The sequence below is a fragment of the Myxocyprinus asiaticus genome, chromosome 24 (genome assembly GCF_019703515.2).
Source record: "Myxocyprinus asiaticus isolate MX2 ecotype Aquarium Trade chromosome 24, UBuf_Myxa_2, whole genome shotgun sequence".
In the NCBI taxonomy this organism is placed as follows: Eukaryota; Metazoa; Chordata; class Actinopteri; order Cypriniformes; family Catostomidae; genus Myxocyprinus; species Myxocyprinus asiaticus.
The window spans coordinates 28856187-28877752 of NC_059367.1; the positions used below are offsets into that span (position 1 = coordinate 28856187).

A 21566-nucleotide genomic window follows, 5' to 3' on the forward strand; every position below is an offset into this window, starting at 1 on the left:
TTTTTTTTTGCTGTGAAAACTCACAAAAAATCACAGTATACTTGTGTTATTTGTGTCAATGATGTATAAGTGCAATTACCTGTAAATATTTAGTTCATAATAACTACATTTACAATAATAAGTACACACAGAATTGCATACGTTTATGAGGTAAAACCCATAAAATGGCTAATACAAGTTTAATAGGAGACTCTTAAATATTTTTTATATAAAATGTTTTGCCTCAGACAAAGCAAGGTTAAAATAGTAGACCTACAATAAAACTGTAAACTAAAAACACAAAAGAGAATTCAAATTAGGCCTGTTACAATTATTACATTGCCTGATCGCAATCATTTGATTTAACCACGATTATATGAGATAACAGTGATTTTTGAGCACTTTAAATTCTAATCTACATTTTTAATAGAATATTTAGATGCCATGAACGTTGCATTTTTCTGTCTCATTTTATGGTGCAACAGTACATTATGAACTCAGACTGTAACCTTAAATTCACATTGGGGGGGGGGTGTTGGTGGGGGGACGGGGGGATGGGACAGAAATTATTAAAAATTGCAAGCTACCGCAAATAATGCAGAGGGTTGTTGAATTTGCATTAATTCTTGTAATTGCAGATTACAAATCCTGGAAGGACTGGTTTGGGAGCTTTTTATAGACAGCTATAAGCAAGGTTGACCTTTGTTGACTTAGTGAGTATGTTCATGTCTATTTTTTATGACTATACCAGGATGTGCATTTAGAATTGTGTGTGTTTGTTTTTCTTTTAGTAGATTTGTATTTATAGTGACTTTTAGACTCAATCATCTTGCTGGTAGCATTGTAGCGTTGTGGTATAGTGAATGGATGCTATTTATAGAAGATTTATATGGGTGCCCACTGGTTCAGAGAAAGTGGTACTATTTCTTAAACAGGCACATGGACACATGTACACATGCACACACGCAATGAGTGGTGGTTACATTAGGCCACATGGTCTCTAACAGCAAATTGAATCCATTTATCCATCTAACGATATTTATTTTCTCCCCTCCCTCAGGAGACTGAGATCAGCAGGAAGAGAAAGGAGTGTGAAGTGCTCGAGGAGGAGGTGAAGAAAAAGAGTCAGTCATGTCAAACTCTGGTGAGATTCTTTACAAGTTCACGTCTTCTGAGAGGGCCTGACACATGCAGGGTGTCATATCACTGTTCTGAGTTATTTACTTTACACATCTATTGCTGTTCTGACAGCATGTAGGGCATTTATGACAGGGATTTGTGTTGCATCTACATGGAAAGATGCAAAACAATGAATGTGTGAACTGGGTGATGTGAAGTCTTGCCAGCTGTTTGCAGAAAAATTTGTAGAAAAGTTGATTACACTGAACCTAGTAGCCCTTTGCATGTTGTTTCCATAATTGTTTTTTTCTTTTTTTTTTTGCAGAGGGGCCATGTCCCCTTTTGTATTTTTTTCCCTCCAGAGTTCCACTTGTAATTTTTGACAAAGTAGGGCTGCACGATTATGACCAAAAACATAACTGTTTATCATTTCCCTTGATACCTACTGATATACCTAAATGGAAAGCTGTAATCAACTCTTTTCGCAAGTAGTTAATCGCGGCAGCTATAGTAGACTAATTGCACTGTGAATTTGGGAACAGTAGGTCAAAGTTTTGGTGCTAAAATTGGTCTGTGCTTACTGAAATTAGAATCTCTGCCCCCCAGTAGCTCATGTTGAAAATATTGAACGTATGGGCATGTGTGAGCTCCAGTTTCCAGGTGAAATGACCACAGAGTGGCGGCAAAAGCGAGTTGTACTTTTAGTTGAAAATAGAGTCAACAAGAATGCATATTTTATTAACTCCCTAACCCAAACCCTAAACCTTACCATCAGTAAAGTAAAATCATAATTTGAGAGTGAAAATGCAACCTCCGAAACACGTTCACCATTGTTTATATGAGCGCAATTTCTTCCTGGTTTCCATGGGACCAGAACCCATGTCTCAGCAGAGCTAGAGGCAAAGGTGATCACATTGCAAAAATGAAAAAAACGTCTGATGGGGGATTGCGCTTTAAAGTAATTTGTCTTTATGAGGTTGATTTCAGAGCACATGAGCTTTAGGAAGCAACATGTAGATTTCCTGTGTGATCATGTTTGCTGTAATTGTAATCTCGATCTTTAATTTCATTAATTGTGCAGCCCTGAGTCAAGGTTTCTTGCACCAAAAACAGTCATAATTTAGTTTTACATGACCATTTTCTGTATTTTTTGACACTTCTTTTTGTAAATGGTTGATTTACCTCTTTGCACGTAAAATGAGTAACAATGCTTATTTATGGGTTCTTGGGAATAGATGTTTCTGTCCCATCATTTAACAGCCTTTTTGAAATCAAAACAAGGAAAAATGAGCAGTGCACTGAGGAGAGAGTTTTGTACTTTGAAATTTACAGTATTTACATACGTCATACACTTTTATTTCCAAAAAGCAAGAAAAAATCCTGTTTTTCTATGTTATGGCTAATTTAATTGTGACCAGAGCACAAGTTACGATGCCTCGCTTAAAGGCACAACACTGGTAGAGTAGGATTGTACAGGGCATAAAACCATCAACCTTGTGGGAAGTGGCCCACTTTTTCCAGCCCTCCCATGAGAACTCTGTGCTTTAGCATCATAATTAGGCTGCATTTTGATTGGCACAATACATTTCGATCCAGTCAGTCAACCTTTGCTGGAACATAGTTGCTGATGGTGGTATTTTTCACGGTAGAAGCACATAGATGTTAGAAAAGCTTTTAGTTTTCCACAAGGCCTGCTGTGCTTTTATACTTTGACCACACACACACACACACACACACACAACTACATACATACTCATCACTCTCAAGGGCGTTTTCTTTCTCTCTCTCTCTCTCTCTCTCTCTCTTTCTCTCTCGCTGTCCCCACACAGCAGATATGGAGAGCTGACTCCAGGGTCCACTGTCAGGTGAAACAAAGCAAGGAGAAGGACAAAAAAGCAAGTGCAAGAGAGGGGGAAAGGGAGATAGGAAGATGAGAGAAAGAGTGTACAGAGGCTAATCGCCCCTGACTGCCTGGGAAGCTCTTTTAAAGAAGCTCTCTCTTCTTCTGTATTCCTCTCACCTCAATGTTCGGGAAAGGCTTTTCATCCATTACACATGAGAGAGGCTTGCCGGGTCTTTTGAGAGCTGAGGAAACCTTTTAAATGGGTCATGCCCTGAGTTTCACATTTGATTCCTGGTTTTCGATCTTTTATGGAATACATTGAATATGTGCTCTTGTATAATGCATTTTCAACTCTGTTGGGCTAATAGTTTGAATTGTAATTATGTAATTGTAACATACATTTTAATATAATTACCTATAAAAATTAACAAAATCTGTAACTTATGTGTGAATCAGTAAAAATCTGTGAATTATCACTTATTACTTGTAGTAGATATAGCTTTGGTTTCAGCACATGGCTGTTGCTAGTAGAATCACCCAACTCTGCAAGAGCCAATAGGAGTTCAGTTCTATTTGTGTTTCTGCCAATCAGGAAAATAAAGTACAACAGTCTTTTTCCGGAAGTTAAAATACCCATAAATGTTTTTAGTTGTTTAGGGTTAGAATTGATTATTAATGATGACTTAAAGCTTTTAAGACTGACCTACTGTGAGCTCCGAGGTTGTTAATCAATGGTATGTGCTTCTGCTATTTCAAGTTAATTTTTTAAACATCGTGTTTAATAGTGGAATTCCTGGTGAAGAACTACACTATCAGCAGAGAACGGTCTACCAATTAGAGAATCGCGGCCCAGAAAGCATGCAAAACAAGCCGAGAAGCGCCCATCCACTTCCATAACGCACTTTAAGTGACACAGCCGAGTCTGCTTCCTTGTTCAGCATATACCTAAATATTTTGCAATAAACATACGAATATATTGCTTATATACTTTTAATCAAAAATTCAAATCAATAGTTTAATATTTTCCCATTAATTTTTTATTCTATTACATCATTCACAATGCTTCATTGGATTGTAGTTCTTTCCCTCTTTAAAGACGTTAAGGACACAGAGTTGTACCTTTGTCTTTTTGTCTGATTTTCAAATACATTGTTGCTTCAAATAAAAGTATGTAATGATTCACCTTGGAGCTGGTTGGTTTGGTTCATGGTTTAGAACTCTTTTATGAAGACTTTTATGAAATCCCTATCAGGGATGTGTACTGAAACCATTTGTAATATTCAGATAATCATGAGGGTTCACGAACAGTTATTTGGTTATTCGTGGGACTCTGGAATAAGGAAAGTTTATTCCAACGGATATGCGTCAAAAATGACTCAATAGGATGAAATAAAGTGCACAGTGTATTATGAGCCTAAATACAAAACATAGATCTTCAAATGATTAAATCATTCACATTAAAGTCAAACAAAAATAATCAAACTGTCTCTGCCTGCAACATAGTATTCTTAACCAGTGGAAAATATTAATTCAAGTGCCAAACCTGACATGTGCTCAGCCTGGGCAGTTTCACATTTCTTGAGGCAGCGAACTGTAGTATTGTCATGTACGTGGAGTTAGACTGCTGCGTTTTATTAGCCTCTTCGGGATGCTTTGATTTTTAAATGGATTAGCATTTAACTTGTGGAATTATTGTCTGCACACAAGAGCAAAAGGGAAAAAATATTGGCTTACCATTTATCAAGCACTGAAACTTTGCAGGGTGAAATCATGTGTAATAGTGTATCAGTCACATGAAGTCTTCTTTGAAACCTGAACTTTTTTTAAGAATGTCAAATCTTTGTGAAAATCTAGACGCAGAGCAACAAATAAAATAGAATGCACGTGTCTCATGATGCGTTCATAAAAATCAATCTTTTTAACTTGACACGGTGTCTAAAAAATGCAGCGGCCCTGTGCAAGACACTGAAAAAAGTGAGATGCAGTGCAGTGGTCAAAGACATCTGTCCAGCTCGTGTTAAGATAGGAAAACAATTGAAAAAAATAACAGATGCACGCTAAAACATGTGTGAACAGCCCCTAACTCGACTTATACTTTAAAAACTGACACAAACCCAGCCCGAAACCTGAACTATTAACCAAATAATGACTATCCATGCACATCCCTAATCCTTATGGCAAAAATGAATTGGAAAACTACATGTGGGCGATCTATTTAGAAATTGTAATTATTCGTGGCCAACCACTTTCCATTGCATATATGGTTACAGGGGAGTGCCTTTTTTCACATTCTCACATTTTCATAAAATCATTTAGTGAGATTAATGTAAACATATTTGGCTAACTATCTGTGACAGATAAGCGGATGTTTATGTAATCTTGTGTTGCGATAAACAGGATTTGAGGAACATGCTCCTAAATTTAGTTTAAAACTCATTTAAGATGTGCCAGTGTTTAGAAGGCTATTAAACACTAGTTACTAGACCTGCTTTTGTGAGTGTGTAGGTTTATGACCTATGCTTTGGGGAACAAATTGTCAAAAGCTCTGGTAAAAATGTTTAATGGAAAAAGTAAATAATGTTTTTATAATTCTTAAAAATACAAATGTAGTCTTGTAGGGTAGGGTTAGGGTTTGAGTTAGTCTGTAGTAATTGTAATTAGTTTTATTAAAAATAAAGTCTAATCTATGTACCTATTTAGATGTCCAAAGCAGGCAAATGTGTGCGTTTGTGTGTGTGTCTCAGTAGGACACATGTCTCTCAGTGTGTGAGAATCAGCTATATAAATGTTTCCCTCCACTGGGACTCTCTGTATACCACAGGAGGCTCCATTTTCACAGAAACGACTGTAAAAGTACACTCAGCGTAATCTCCTGAGAGGTCTGTACACACAAAAACATTTAAATGATTACCAAAGCTTGATAGTGCTTACTCCTTGTTTATTAAACACTGTTTAATTTGCACTTTCTTGTAGTAGAATAGAATCTTTATTTTTCACGATGCAGCTACGGCCACTGGATTTTTTCTCCACAACTTTTCTATAATCCTTCACCATGTTAAGATACAACTTAGAAGAACAGTCTGAGGTTAAGTGTTTTGCTTAAGGAACAATAGTGACAGCTCAAGTATCATCTCTTGCATGGTTCGAACCTTTAACCTTTTAGGTACCAGCCTTAAAAGGATAGTTCACCCAAAAATGAAAATTCAGTCATTGTTTACTCGCCCCTGCATTGCTATAACACCATATGACTTTCTTTCTTTTTCTTAACACAAAGGGAAAATTGGTGAAAAAAAATGTTCTCAGTGATGTCATGCAATGGCAGTTTATGGTGACCACCTCTTCAAGCTTCAAAAGGATGCAAAAGTATAATTCAGAAATCTAATAAATGATTGTATGCATCTCATGTCTTGTTCTGAAGAAATACAATAAGGTTTGGTGAGAAACTAACTGAAAACTAATGTATTATTTCGTGAAAATCTTCAACGACCGTTGGTGTCCTGTGCACGTTCATGAGATAGCCTGCACGCAAGCTTTAGAGCTCCTTGCACGAGAGCAGAGCGCTGTAGCAAAAACTTGTTTTGTTTCACTTCAGCAGGACCACCAGCAATATTAACAACAGATAACACAGGGGGGCTTGGGTAGCTCAGCAAGTAAAGACGCTGATTACCACACCTGGAGTGGAAATTTGAATCCAGGGCGTGCTGAGTGATTCCAGTCAGGCTTTCTAAGCAACCAATTGGCCCAGTTGCTAGGGTGGGTAGAGTCACGTTGGGTTAACCTCCTTATGGTTGCTATAATTTGGTTCTCGCTCTCGGTACGGTGCGTGGTGAGTTTTGTGTGGATGCCGCGGAGAATAGTGTGAAACGCCTCCACATGTGCTAGGTCTCCGTGGTAACTCACTCAACAAGCCACGTGATAAGATGCGCGGATTGACTGTCTCAGACGCGGAGGCAACTGAGATTCGTCCTCCGCACACCCGGATTGAGGCGAGTCACTACGCCACCACGAGGATTTACAGTGCATTGGGAATTGGGCATGACAAATTGGGGAGCAAAACAGAATACAGAAAACAGTTGAAAAATAGATGCATTTCTATGCCCAGAATATGAGAGAAAGGCAGAGGGAGCGGGAATGTCTGTCACCTCTTCTCCATTCTGAACCTGTGTGTGTATGTGTGTGGGCAGGTTTGGGTGGTTTACGAGGACAATGTTTTAGGTTACAAACTGGTAATTACAAGGGTAATATGCTATAAATGTGGTTTATGAGGATATTTCTAGTGTCCCCATAATTCAAATCGCTTAAAAAACATACTAAACAATGTTTTTTTGAAAATGTAAAAATGCAGAACGTTTTTTGTGAGGGTTAGATTTAGGGTTAGGGGATAGAATTGTTTGTACAGTATAAAAATCATTATGTCTATGGAGAGTCCTTATAAGGATAGCCGCACTAACATGTGTGCATGTGTGCATGTGTGTGACCTCTGCCTGAAGAGACCTTCGCAAAAACAGTTGGTAGGTGTAACATTCTCGGCCAAAAACAAGTAGTTTTAACCGGCATGTGAGATGCCAGCTTCAATATATTGTTATCAGAATGATTTTGGACCGGTGCAAGTTCATGCCAAATATAGAAACCAAGTGATCAACAGAATGTCCCGTGGCTCGTCACAGCTGCTTAGGACAAAAACTTTGATTAACATAGAAAAGATCACTTTTATTGCATATTGTTTGGTGCCTGAGTAGGACACGTTGTGACTGTAGCTACCTTCAGCCCCATCTCTCTGTTTGATGGTGGACTCCGATTCAAGCAAATAAGGCTTGTCATTGAAATGCATCTATATTTCGACTACAAACTCTTCAGGCATGTTTTGTAAGTTCTGTTCTCTGGTTTGTGTGCAGCTATGTTGTGTTTTCTGTTCTTAATATCGCTGGTGGTCCTGTTGAAGTGAAACAAAATACATTTTTGCTTGAACGCCCCATCTCTTGAGCTGCTGCATCCATAGATATCTATATGTAGATACCTTATTAGCAGCTGTTTCTATGGAACGTGATCAACACATGAATGTAAATTGACAGACTTGGTCTGCAAAAGTCTATTGTCTTTTCCAGCCAACTTTCAGATTTTCTGATTTTCCATAAACACTGGACAATATTTTAGATGATATAAAAAATCCTGACTTCACTTCTAAAAAAGTTTTTTTTTTTTTTTTCCTGTAGCAAACTGCAAATAATGTCCTCTACAAATGAATATATCTTGGCAAACATACTCAAACATCATTACATGATGAACTGTTTCCACACAAAATCAGTTTATACAGCGGTCTGAGGCTTCTTCTCCATTCAGTTATATTCAAACAGCTCTCCTTGTTGACCGTTCCAAGATGGCACCATGGTTGACGTATCCGAACCAGCCGAATGCGGAATCTATATATGTATATCTATGGCTGCAGCATTCTGCTCTCATGCAAGGAGCTCTAAAGCTTGCGTGCAGGCTGTCTCATGAACGCGCACAGGAGACCAACGGTTGTTGAAGATTTTCATTAAATAATACATTCGTTTTCGGTTTGTTTCTCACCAAACCTTTTCGTATTCCTTCAGAACATGACATGAGTCACATACAATAATTTAGTATACTCTTGAATTATAATTTTCACAATTTGTCCCTTTGTGTTAAGAAGAAAAGAAAGTCATATGGGGTTATAACAACACAGGTGTGAGTAAATAATGACTGAATTTCCAGTTTTGGGTGAACTAATCCTTTAAGCTTTAACCTCTAGGCTAAACCAATCCTAATGAGTGAACAGCACCTAAAACATCAGTGTTTTCATCCCATTCCACATGGAAGAGTAGTTATGGAATACAAGCAACCTCTTTCTTTGAGCCTAGCAGGGATTTCAGCATGACACTAAGGTGTAATCCAGTCAGCTTTATAGCTTTACACCATCAGGTTGTAAAAATAGCACTATATAAATAGGTAATGGTGTTATTTTAATAGCATTTTCATGATATCAAGATGACCTCAGCCACATTTTATGCCATTATTAATGACTGTGCTACTAACAGTGGTTTTAAAGGTGAAGTGTGTAATAATTTTTACATTAAAATACTTTCTCCTATTCCGTCTTACTATGAAGAGAGAAATATAGGTAAACCTTTTGTAGGTTGATTCCCCCGAAATGTGTCTGACACAACACACAGCAACAATGGTGAGAGTTTGGTGTGGGGTTATCTGTTTGAGGCTATAGCAGATTACACACTTCACCTTTAACTGATTGACTTCAGCATTAAGGAAAACTCCCTCATTCTCAGCAAGAAGAGCTCGCTCAGTCAGAAGAACTATATCAAATGAAGGCTAAAGGTCTCCACTGTTCATAACGCTGAAAGGATGCTATTACAGCATGCTTAAGTAAAGTTTTATCAGTGGAAGTCTCTATAACACTGTCTGAGTTAAAATTTTGATTTCTCATGACCTCTTTGACCTCGTGAATACAGTCAGTCTCATAATGTTCCCAGCCAACCTCACCAGAACACTGTTTAAAAAGATGGAGTGAAAAGCTGCAAGGGCCAAACTCAATTACCTAAAAGCTGTGTGTGGTGTGTGTGTGCAAGGCTTTGGACTGTCTATGAGGTACCCTGGGTTGTTTGTGTAGTGTGTAGTAGTTTTTGTGAGTAAATGTGTACCGCCATTTTTGTTTTTGTTTAGTGTGTGTGTTTGTGTGTCCATTAGTGACAGAGCAGGGCAGTTTGTCCCCTTGGCTCCAGTGTGTGCTTTTGTGGTCTTCTGTGTCCTTCTCAAAGGCTAATAAGAATTAATGGGAAAAATGCAAAAAAGAAAATAATAATAATAATTCTTGTCCTTGAGATGATGTAAAAAGTGATTCAAAAAAATACTTCAGAACCCAATTGCATGCTTTTCTCATTTCTGTTCATCTAGGGGTGGGCGGTATGACCCAAATCTTATATTACAGTATTAAAAATGTTATGTCACAGAATATGCATGTTATATTTTGTTGGAAATTCAATAAAAAAGGTTTATATATCAAATAACCAAGAAATCAATATCTAGAAATTATCAAGTTTATCTAGAAAGTACACATTGTACATCAAACAATTTGTATGTATAGTGGTAAACTATGCAGACAGAGTCCAGGGCACGCGGCGCCCTGTAGCGGTACATGCTGAACAGCACATCAATACAACATGATTTATCATTACAGTACAACTTGCAATGTTTGTGATCACTTGCCAAATGTTGGCTATAGATGCAGTACACTTAAAACACATCACAGAACAAAGCAAAAATTTCCAATCTATCTGAATTACCATGGTAAAAAAAGGAACGGTTTAAGTTTGACTCTCCCATTTATAGCCTATTCCATTTGATATGAAGCGCCCATAACTGAAACACTTTATTATGAATATTTAAAGAAAAGAAAAGGAGACCGTTCATCAACATATGCAGAACGCCGAGGCCAGTTATGGTCTTAAGCTGGTGTTTACTGTACATGCATGATGGACGAAGATGAGCTACAATCACATTGTACAGTCGTACTGGAAATATTACCAGTGTCTTTTATATCAGTCTTCATGTCGTCAACCTGTTACGGTTATTTGGAGCATGCACACATGTGCAGCTGATCAGATTGGGAGCATCTTCAAGCCAAGTGCTATATTAACTTTCTTTTTTTCTCTTCCTATTCAGCATTTGGTGGAATGACAACATATGTAAATATCGTTTTTCTAATATTTTTTTGGCAAAACATAGATTCCTCGATTAAAAAAATACAAATCATATCAAAACATAAATTCAAACTAATGGAAAAAAATCACAAAGCCCTAGATGAGCCATATTCAAAGCTTTTATAAATAACCAATGTACAAAGACACGTGATGGCAAATCATTTGAATTGTGTATTAAAGTGTCAAGGTCCAGATTAGGGCTGCAACTAACGATTATTTTGATAATTGACTAATCTAAAGATTATTAGAACGATTATTCAACTATTCGGGCAATTATTGCAATGATAAATCATTAGCTCTTAACCGACTATTCAGCTTGTGCCCCGACTTAAAAGGTTGCATTAAAAGTGCTTACTGACAAAAAAAAAATACAAAATAAAAATAAAAAATATAGATATATATTTTAAAAATACCTCTAAATGACATTCACTGAATTAAAAAAAAGCCTTTTTATTAAATTGAATTCAGTAAAAACTTCATTGCACAAAATCCAATTGTTATCAAGTGTTTTTGTCTTGTTTTCCATTTAAAATTGTCTAAAAATACATTTACTTGAGAAGCAACATATAAGACATTTAGACTTGCTTTAAGAGACAAATATAAGTGTATTTGTTCACTTGGTTATACTTCTGCTCATGCAGTAAAGACAAAATATACTTATATTCAAGACCTATTCTCTAAAAGCAAGTCTAAATATCTTATATGCTGCTACTCAGGTGGATGGATGTTTTTTAAAGGATTTTTAGATATTTTAAATTATTTGTATTTTTAATATTATATTCAACATTCTCAGAAAACAAATTTAAAATGGGCAATAAACAGTAATATGCTAGACCTAATGCACTGATACATGAAAATAGTGCAAACTCACAATAAACTTCTGTTGACCCCTATTAAGAGTTTAAAGACACCTTAAGCAGGCTCAGAGTGACAACCAGGCTTGAGAGTCAATTTAGTTAGTTACTTAATATTTCCCTAAATTAAGACTGAGAAACAATCCAGTACATTTTGTATTTGACAACAAACATGTAAAAAAATGACTGGCAATAACTCCTTTTGCTATTAGCATACATACCATACTCAAGAACATTAAGAACATGTTAAGAACACTGAAACATTGTTTTGAGTAGTAACTTAAAATGGTGTCACAGCTGTGTAACAAAAAGGGTAAATAAGCATTAAAAAAAACAACAAAACACCCTTTACATGTTATATGACATGACACTTGAATGTGACCTCTAAACAAGATCAGCTATGTGGAACAGCAAAGTGTCTGTCTATGTCTGCAAAAGTCTGGTTCTCATTGACTGAATTTGAGTGGAACACTTTTCACTGTCAAGACCCAGAAATACTTTTTGTACAGCCTCAAAAAGGTACTTCCATTGTTTGGGATACTCAATATAGAGAGGGTAAAGAAGGCCGAAGAGCACTCCAAAGGCAGTTGGAATGTCTGGAAGGCCATTTATGACACCAACTTCCTCCAGCACTACTGTCACGTCCACCACTGAATCCAGGCCTTCAGCAGCTCAAGGCTCAAAAAGTAACTCTTCGTCCTGAAAAGTTTGTTTTCTTTATAGTACTGTCCATCTCTGAAAGACGTGTACAATCCAGTTGTTTCCACTGATGAATTCAGAGTGTTTTCTAAAACATCAGATCAGCTCAATAAAGTATTTAAAAATTTTAAAAGAGGAACATAGTCAAATAACTTTTTGTGTGGTCTTTCAAAAACATATTCTATGGGATCAACTACAGTAAAGTTGTTTTTGAAATATGTTAATCATTTGTGATGTGCTGCAAGGGCTCCTTTTCCACTAGTGACAAGTAAAGGGTTGGATAATAAATAATACAGATCTTCAGAATCACTCTTGCTTGTGGTGTTTACAAGTGGAGCATTAGTTTCTACGTCAAGATCCTCAACCCCCACTTCACTTACAGACTGTTCACAATTTGTTAAAACTGATAGTTTAAAATGCTGTAGAGAGTGTCTAAAATGTTTTCGATTTCTGTGCGTTTTAAAAGTTGACAATACGTTTGTTTCAAATGTATAGTTTGTGAAAGTGCACTTAACAGTCTTGTGTTTTTTTTAGATGGCTTGCAAGGTGGCTTAAATATGTATTTTCCTCACAGATGTCATTGAATACACAAATGTCACCTGAATGTAGCAAACTCTCTTGTTTGGATTCTTTGGGAGTGAAATCGTCATGGTTACTTGTGTAACCTCCGTTCCCTGATGGAGGGAATGAGACGTTGTGTCGATGTAGTGACACTAGGGGTCACTCTTGGGAGCCCGAGACATCTCTGGTCTTTGATAAAAGGCCAATGAAAATTGGCGAGTGGTATTTGCATGGCACTCCCCTGGACATACGGGTATGAAAGGAGCTGGTATGCAACCACTCATTCAGGTTTTATGCTGAGGAGCCGATATAAGATCCGGCCATTTCAGCGGGTAGTTCAGCGTTGTGGCAGGAGGGACACAACGTCTCGTTCCCTCCATCAGGCAACGGAGGTTACACAAGTAACCATGACGTTCCCTAACGACGTTGTGTTGATGTAGTGACACCAGGGGTCCCTATACAAAATGCCACAATTTGCTGAACTGTGTTACGTGAACTAGCGGTGTGTGGTGAGCAGACTACTGTGTGCCTCATAGCCAGCACACCAGGTCGACACGTAACCTCCCCCAACATATTTATGAGTGTCGAACGGCCCTTTTTGGGGACAAGTCGACTACCCAAAAGATAGAGACAGGCTTAACCCAGTCGTGGCCTCTTTTCCCCTTCTTTTTTTCCACTCCCTAAAAAAGAAGGGGGATTATCCGACTGGGCCGACAGGTCTAGTCGGGGGGTGTCCCTCCCAAGGGGAAGACACCGCGGAGACCACACCTCGCCCAAAGAGAGGGGGGGATATTTAAGTGGAAAAATACATCACATGGTCTTCCCAACCATGTGGGGAGTCTTCAAGGTAGATCCTGCCCAATGGGGGAGGAGTTACTACAAACATGGAGACTGGGGCAGAGGGGCTCTGCCCAAGGAAGACGCAGTTTGCCAACAGGGAAACGAATTAGCGGAAGATATATAAATCACATGGGGTTAGCCTTACAGGGAACCGCCACATGCGGAGCACCTACCCCAGAACAGGGCTCTTAGCGTGTGTACTGGGCCGGCAGCGAGTCTCTCCGAAAACTCGACTGCCACAGGGCTAGGAGGAAGTCAACCAGGGAACAAAGTTTGTGAACACTACTGGGAATTAATGCCGCACGTCTTCAGCACCAAGGGAGGCGGAAAGCGCTATGTGCAAGCGATACACCCGGCCAGCTATCCTGGGCTTATCCGCTTGTGTTGCGTGCCACTACCTGGGACGAAACCGGTTCCACCCGGAGGTTGTAGAACCTTGCACAGGTGTTGGGTGTTGCCCAGCCCACTGCTCTGCAAATGTCTGTTAGAGAGGCACCCCTGGCCAGGGCCCAGGGAGGCGCTACACCCCTGGTAGAATAGGCTTGTAGAAAGGGGCGGCATGTCCTAGGCGACATATGCCATAGTTATGGCGTCAATGAGCCAGTGGGCAATCCTCTGCTTGGAGACAGCGCTTCTTTTCTGCTGTGCACCAAAGCAGACAAAGAGCTGCTTAGAGATTCTAAAGCTCTGCGTGCGATCCAAATAGATGCGTAAAGCGCGCACCAGACACAGCAATGACAGGGTAGGGTCTGCCTCCTCCTGGGGCAGCGCTTGCAGGTTCACCACCTGGTCCCTAAAGGGGTGGTGGGAACCTTGGGCACATAGTCCGGTCAGGGTCTCAGGATCACGTGAGAGTAACCTGGACCGAACTCCAGGCACGTTTCGCTGACAGAGAACGCTTGCAGGTCACCTACCCTCTTGATGGAAGTGAGCGCAGTCAGGAGGGCAGTCTTCAAGGAGAGTGCCTTTAGCTCGGCTGACTGCAAAGGCTCAAAGGGGGCTCTCTGTAGACCCTGAAGAACTACAGAGAGGTCCAATGAGGGAACGAGGCACGGTCTGGAGGGATTCAGCCTCCTGGCGCCTCTTAGGAACCTGATGATCAGGTCGTGCTTCCCTAAGGACTTACCGTTGACTGCGTCGTGGTGTGCTGCTATGGCAGCAACGTACACCTTCAAGGTGGAAGGGGACAGCCTCCCTTCCAACCTCTCCTGCAGGAAGGAAAGCACTGATCCGACTGCGCATCTCTGGGGGTCTTCCCGACGGGAAGAACACCACTTAGCGAACAGATGCCACTTAAAAGGCATACAGGCGCCTCGTAGAGGGGGCCCTAGCCTGAGTGATCGTGTCTACCACCGCAGGTAAACATACAGGCCTTGGATGGGGGCTTTGGGCACGCGCGCCAGGTGGCGGCGCTCTGCGGGCATAGGTGCACCGCGAGTGTCTTTATCCACCGGGGGATTGCCAAATAGCCCTTGGCCGCCCCACCATCGAGGGTAGTGAGGGTGGGGAAGCTGAAAAGATCGGAACCGGGCAGTAAAAAGTGCCTCCCGCGACCTTGTCAGCTCTTCATGCACTTCCGGGAAGAAAGGAATGGGGGCAGGGCCTGGCTTTGAGCGGCGCCGTGAGCCCAGGAACCAATCACAGAGCCGCGAGGGTTCAGGGAAGAGCAGTGAGTTCCACTCTAGCCGACACTCGCGGCTGCCCGGGAAAGCATGTCATCATCTCCGCATCAGCCTGTAACTGGGCAATCGTCCCCGAAGGGAGGAACCCAGCTGAAGCTTCCAACTGAACGAGCCCGCTCTCCGATGCTGCGCTCTAGAGCTCATCACTTTCTCGGGCTCGGAATAAGATGTCGAACTCACCGTGAGACGAGCCGGCGGACTCATCCGGAAGCCCGATCGGGGCAGACGAGCATGCTGGGGAATGGGAGGTCTGCGGGAGGATACCCGGCGGAGGCGGTCCCATTGGGGTCCCCAAATCGCCCCCAGTGCTAGCCGCGCTGGCCTCAAACCCGTGGGTAAAAGGACCGAGGCAGGAGCCTCTGGGGTGGCTCGCTTTCTTACGAAGGCGAGCCGCGACCGCAACATTGCCATGGACATATTCTCGCAATGAGAACATGACCATCCACGAACGCTGTCTCCGCGTGAGAAGTGCCCAGACACGAAAGACAGTGATCGTGACAGTTAGAAGGCGAGAGATAACGAGCACAACCAGGAATAACACAGAATCGGAAAAGCATCTTTAAAAAGACGCGTCTTTAAAAAGACGTTCCGTGTGTGCGCTCTTTTAGAGAAATATATACTCTTTTAGAGGGGAAAAATGCTCTTTCAGAAAATATACTCTCTAGTTTTTCTGCCGAAGTGCCCAGGGGCATTCTCTGCAGTGCACCAGTGTAGAGGAGGGAGAAGCCGCTGAAATGCGCCGTCAGATCCAGCAGAGGTGAATGAACAGTAGTTTTCAGCTGAGTGAGCATGACCGTTCGGCTCCGAAGAGAAAATCTGAATGAGTGGTTGCATACCAGCTCCTTTTATACCCATATGTTCGGGGGAGTGGCATGCAAATACCACTCGCCAATTTTCATTGGCCTTTTATCAAAGACCAGAGGTGTCTCGGGCTCCCAAGAGTGACCCCTAGAGTCACTACATCGACACCAACGTCGAGTGAGTGACAGATAGGGAACTGAGTTTAAATGTATTTGGCTTAGGTTTATGTAAACTTCTGACTTTAACTGTATATACAGGTATGTAGCACGTTTGTATTCTGGATAATGGAGGAGTCAGGAGGCAGCGAACTGTCAACGTGAGTATTATATTACTCTTCAGCGTCGATCACCAAAATGGCCAAGTAATCACACAAACGAGTCAACAATTCTTGTAGCACACATAGGAACAGTCTCTCTCTCTGGTCTCTCTCTGTCACTCTGATGCCTCATGTGCCTTTTTAGTTCTTCCTCCACCATTATTACAACAAGAAACAGGTGTTAGAGATAATGATAACAGGTGATGAGCCTTACCTCTCTCTCTCCCGCAGACAGATACACGACCACGCCCACATCACCGCATACCCCACCGCCCGACTCAGGCCAGGGCAACATCTGGCCTGCCAACCTTCATGTGGTGAAGACACTGGAGTGGGGCGTGATCTGAACAGAGGGTGAAGGCCCACCCCAGCAGGTAGTAGCGGAGAGTGAGGATGGCCCACTTGATCGCTAGACATTCTCCAAAGTGCTGTACTTAGTCTCTCTCAGCAAGAGCTTACAACTAATGTACAGCACTGCTCGCTCCTCTCCCTCCACCTCCTGCGAGAGCACTGCCCCAGCCCTCTGTCAGATGCATCCATCTGCAAAATAAAGGGGAGAGAGAAATTAGGAGCATGTAAAAGTGGCCCCACACAAAGCGTGGATTTTACTTTTAGGAAAGCCTGTTGGCATGACTCTGTCCACTGATCTTTCTAGTAAGATCAGTCAGCGGGCTGGTGATGTCAGAGTAACTAGGCACAAACCTTCAGTAGAAGTCAGCCAGCCCCAGAAACTGTCTCACCTCCTCTTTGGTCTTGGGCCTCGGACAGGCCACGACCACTGCAGTTTTGTTAACCTGGGGACGCACCTGCCCATGACCCAAGTGGAACCCCAGATACCAAACTTCCACCACCCAGTTGCACTCTTCTTCGGGTTGGCCATAAGCCTTGTCTATCGCAGCGACCTCAGTACAACTCTCAGATGTTACATTTGCTACCTCCAGTCTTTACTATAAATAAAAATATTGTCGAAATACGTGGCGGCATATGCTGTATGTGGTCTGAGAATTTTATCCATGAGACGCTGGAACGTGGTGGGTGCCCCGAACAAACCGAACCGAAGAGTCACAAAGTGGTGTAAGCCGGACGGTGTGGAAAAAGCAGTTTTTTCTCAGGAGATTGAAGTTAAAGGGATCTGCAAATAACCCTTTGTTAAGTCCAGTGTCTAATAAAATTGAGCCGCACCCAACCGGTCAAGCAACTCATCAATTGGAGGCATTGGGTACACGTCAAATTTGGACACCGCGTTCACTTTGCAATAATCTACACAGAACCGGACCATCCCGTCGCTCTTAGGTACTAGAACCACCGGGCTGGGCCAATTGCTGTGCGACTCTTCTATTACGCCCATCAAGAGCATTGCCTCCAATCCTTCCTGAACAACCTTTTCTTGTGTCAGGAAGGCAATAGGGGTGGCTACGAACCACCACCCCCTGGGTGGTCTCGATATGGTGTTCTATGAGGTTCATGCGACCGGGGAGAGGCGAGAACACGTCTGCGAATTCCACTTGCAACTTGGCCACATCTGTGAGCTGCAACGGTGAGAGGTGGTCTCCACATGGGACCAGGGTGAATGAATTAGGTTTGAGAGTAACCTGCGGCCCGAGCTCCACCATCTCCGGGACTACCATCGTCAAGGCCACAGGGACAGCCTCCCTCTTTGATTTTAGGAGGTTAAGGTGGTAAATTTGACGAACACTCCCCTGTCTGTTCGCCTAACCTCATAAACGAGATCTCCGACTTGCTGTGTGACCTCAAAGGGCCCTTGCCACTTTGTGAGTAATTTAGAGCTTGAGGTGGGCAGCAATACAAGCACATTATCTATTTTTCTATTGTGAATTCCCGTAGTCAAGTGCCCCTGTCATACAGTCTGCTTTGACGTTCCTGAGCTTGGAGCAAATTCTCCTGATTTAGTTGACCCAAACCCTGACTACCACCCCTGGAGTTACGAGTTCGAATCCAGGGTGTGCTGAGTGACTCTAGCCAGGTCTCCTAAGCAACCAAATTGGCCCGGTTGCTAGGGAGGGTAGAGTCACATGGGATTACCTCCTCGTGGTCTCGATTAAGTGGTTCTCGCTCTTAATGGGGCACATAGTAAGTTGTGTATGGATCGCGGAGAAGCACATTATGTCCGAAAATGAGGTTGACATTCAATCATCAACGATAAAAACAACAATAGTGTCTTCAACAGCACAACATCAGGCATGCAAACAAACAACAGAACACTACAAAAAACATTCTTAGCACAGCAGGGTTTATCGACAGCAATTGTGACAATGGGAAACCACAAATTCAGCAGATCTCCCCCTGTAGGTGTAGTAGTTCTCTACAGGCTGATCCAATCTTGTGAAAGGTAGAGAGACAGGAGAAAGAGAGAGTGAGAGAAAAGAAACAGAGCAACATGTATACACACAACATTAAGTCACTGGAAATAACACCAGGCCAACCTCCACCACCATTTACCTGTGTTTCCCTCTTGTCCTCCTCTCTTCTGTTGTTTTTTTATGGAAACAGCAGACTGTTATTGAGAACTGTGGCTGGTGGTGTTGTTATGTGTCATATAGGGTGGGATAGAGGGACAGTCTCTCTGAGGGGGCCATCTGCCTCTCTGCCTCACTCACTCACTCACTCATCACTTTGCATCTGATAGCTGCAGCCAGCCATGTGGAACACAACATTTCTTATGTGTGCATATGCAGCTACATGCACGTGTGATTCCAGACACACACACCACAACTATATCCAAAAATAAATCCCATAAAGTGCTATTTTTGGTGTTTCTATGACACGTTTCAACACTTTGTGCGCGCTCGCGTGTGTGTGTGTGTGTGTGTGTGTGTGTGTGTGTGTGTGTGTGGAAAGGCCAGTGGTTCATTTGGAACAGGAATATCACCTGAAGCGTTATATCAGAGATTATTCATGTGAGAATGAAACATGCTGATATGCTTTTGGCAAATATTCAATAAAGCATATGCATGTGTGTTTAGTATTTGCCATTTATGTTCCTCTTAATTAGGTGACAGATGATTAGCGCTTTGGCTATACAGTCAGTAATTCATTTGATAATTCAGGTTTTGTGTAAACATATGGACAGGACATTGCCTCTGGTGTATCACTTTGTATGTGTGTTTCTGAACTGGCTGGAATGACTTTGCCAACGGGGCATTTAGTGTTCGTGTTTGTTGGATTGTAAGGTCATGCTTCTGTTGTGTGGTGGTCATAGCAGAAGCAACTGAGATTTAAAAAATGTATCTTTTGTGTCATATTCAAGTACACAATTCTTCAAAGAAAACTTTTCTTAGACCGTTCATTTGGTGGCCGATAAAACAAACCAAAAAGTCACATACACTTTCATTGAAGGAGGGGCCCCAGCCATTTTAAGGGGCCAGAATATCTTAGAGACTTGGGAGTAGGCTCCTTTGACTTAGGCCAGTAAGCAACCACCTAGCAAACACCCAGAATATCCTGGAAACCCCATAGAAATGTGTTAAAAACCACTTAGAGCACCTTATCTACCTTAAAGGTGCACTCTAATATTTTCCTTATTAAAAAAACGTAACTTCTGAAGACATGAATTGTAATTTTGCAATATATGTAGGAAATCATGACCACTCACATTAAATTGAAGACACCAGTCATATAAGTAACCTTATAAAAGCTGTTTTATTCTACATGGAGAGGGTCCGCACATGTTAGAATCACATGACCAGCTGAATACTACTTGCTTAATCTCAGTAACCGTCCTGTTATCTGACACTTTCACTCATTGATTAAAGTAATCATGACTTTGAATGACATGAATTTGACATATCTTTACACAGAAAAGGTTAGTAAGCGATTTTATCACAATAAAATCATGTTAACACACATATTGTTTACATCTTGTGGCTATTATTTTGAAACATTTACCGATTGGCCCCATTCACTTCCATTGTAAGATCTGGAGAGGAGCATCTAGAGACTTCAGGAAACATGATTGCAAAGAGAGAAGGATGTTTGGTGAATAAGTGCCCAACAAAACATATTGTGTTGTCTCAAATGTTAGCGCTGCTTATTTCCTGGAAGGGCCAGACATCCATTTCCCAGCTCTGACTGGATGCATTCCACAAAACAGAAGTTGGGCTACCACACCAACTAAAAATAAGTGATTCATATTTAGAATGGAATACTAGCATACTGTTTACTGCATTGTGTGAAACAGCTCATATTATTCAGCAATAAACATTTCAAACTGTAGTATGCTACATTAATGTCACATGACCTCACTATGTTCAATTTGGTGAGTGGTGTCCATACAGTATGTTTTGGTAAGAACCAAGTCCTCATGTCCATTGTGCGTTTATGAACGCAATGAGAAAAGCATGTATACTGTGGCTTGCATGTTCACGTGAGAACTTGTGTTTTTTATCCCTAGAATTTTTGGGTGAACGATTAACTTTTCAAAGTCTGAATAAAATCAGTAAAGAAAGAGAACAGTTAAATTAAGCGCATGGCATTGAGGGATACAGTATTTCATGCAGTGCACATGTTGTAAGTCATTCGGGTATTCTGTGTATACAGAAAATGCATATAACCTACACTGTATACATATGATATACTGCAGGAATAGATTTGTATGGTGGTATGCTTGTCTGAACCTAGCCAGACAACATGTTCTGATGCATATAATGTGAGGTTCCAGATACATAAGCAAAATGTGTGTTTGTGTGTTTACTTAGTGTGCTCCTCAATTCTAATTCATTATTATCAGGCTTTTCCAGCAGAATGAATATTTTTGTAATAACCTCCCTCATGGCACCCCTCCTATTTTCTGTTTGTTTTTTTTATTTGCAGCTCATGCAAATTATGCTGCTGCAGAACCAGTGTTAAGTCTCCTGGGCTGCTTCATGCAATTTGTTAGCGTTACACATTCCATGTGAATCTGAGTTTATACATGTCTAATCAGTAATCATTAGATCTCTCACTTTCTTCTCTGCACTGGGTCACTCCATTTTTTTCAGAGGCTCAGTCTATCATCCGTTCAGAGTTTTTTTCTCAATCAATGTTTAGAGAGTGGGCTGCCAATGCAATCATGTGTAGCTCAGGAGAAATTGGAATTGACTGCAGTGAATTGACAGCAGTTGAAATGACAATGGCCTT

General features: G+C 41.3%; 1 protein-coding gene across 1 annotated transcript in view; it reads left to right on the forward strand.

The window, feature by feature from the left end:
* LOC127414760 (RIMS-binding protein 2-like) overlaps positions 1 to 21566 on the forward strand; it is a 246122-nt gene that overhangs the window by 123423 nt on the left and 101133 nt on the right. The window contains exon 4 of the mRNA XM_051653018.1: positions 1040 to 1123. Coding sequence (XP_051508978.1) covers positions 1040 to 1123 — 84 coding nt within the window. The remainder of the gene's footprint in view (positions 1 to 1039; positions 1124 to 21566) is intronic.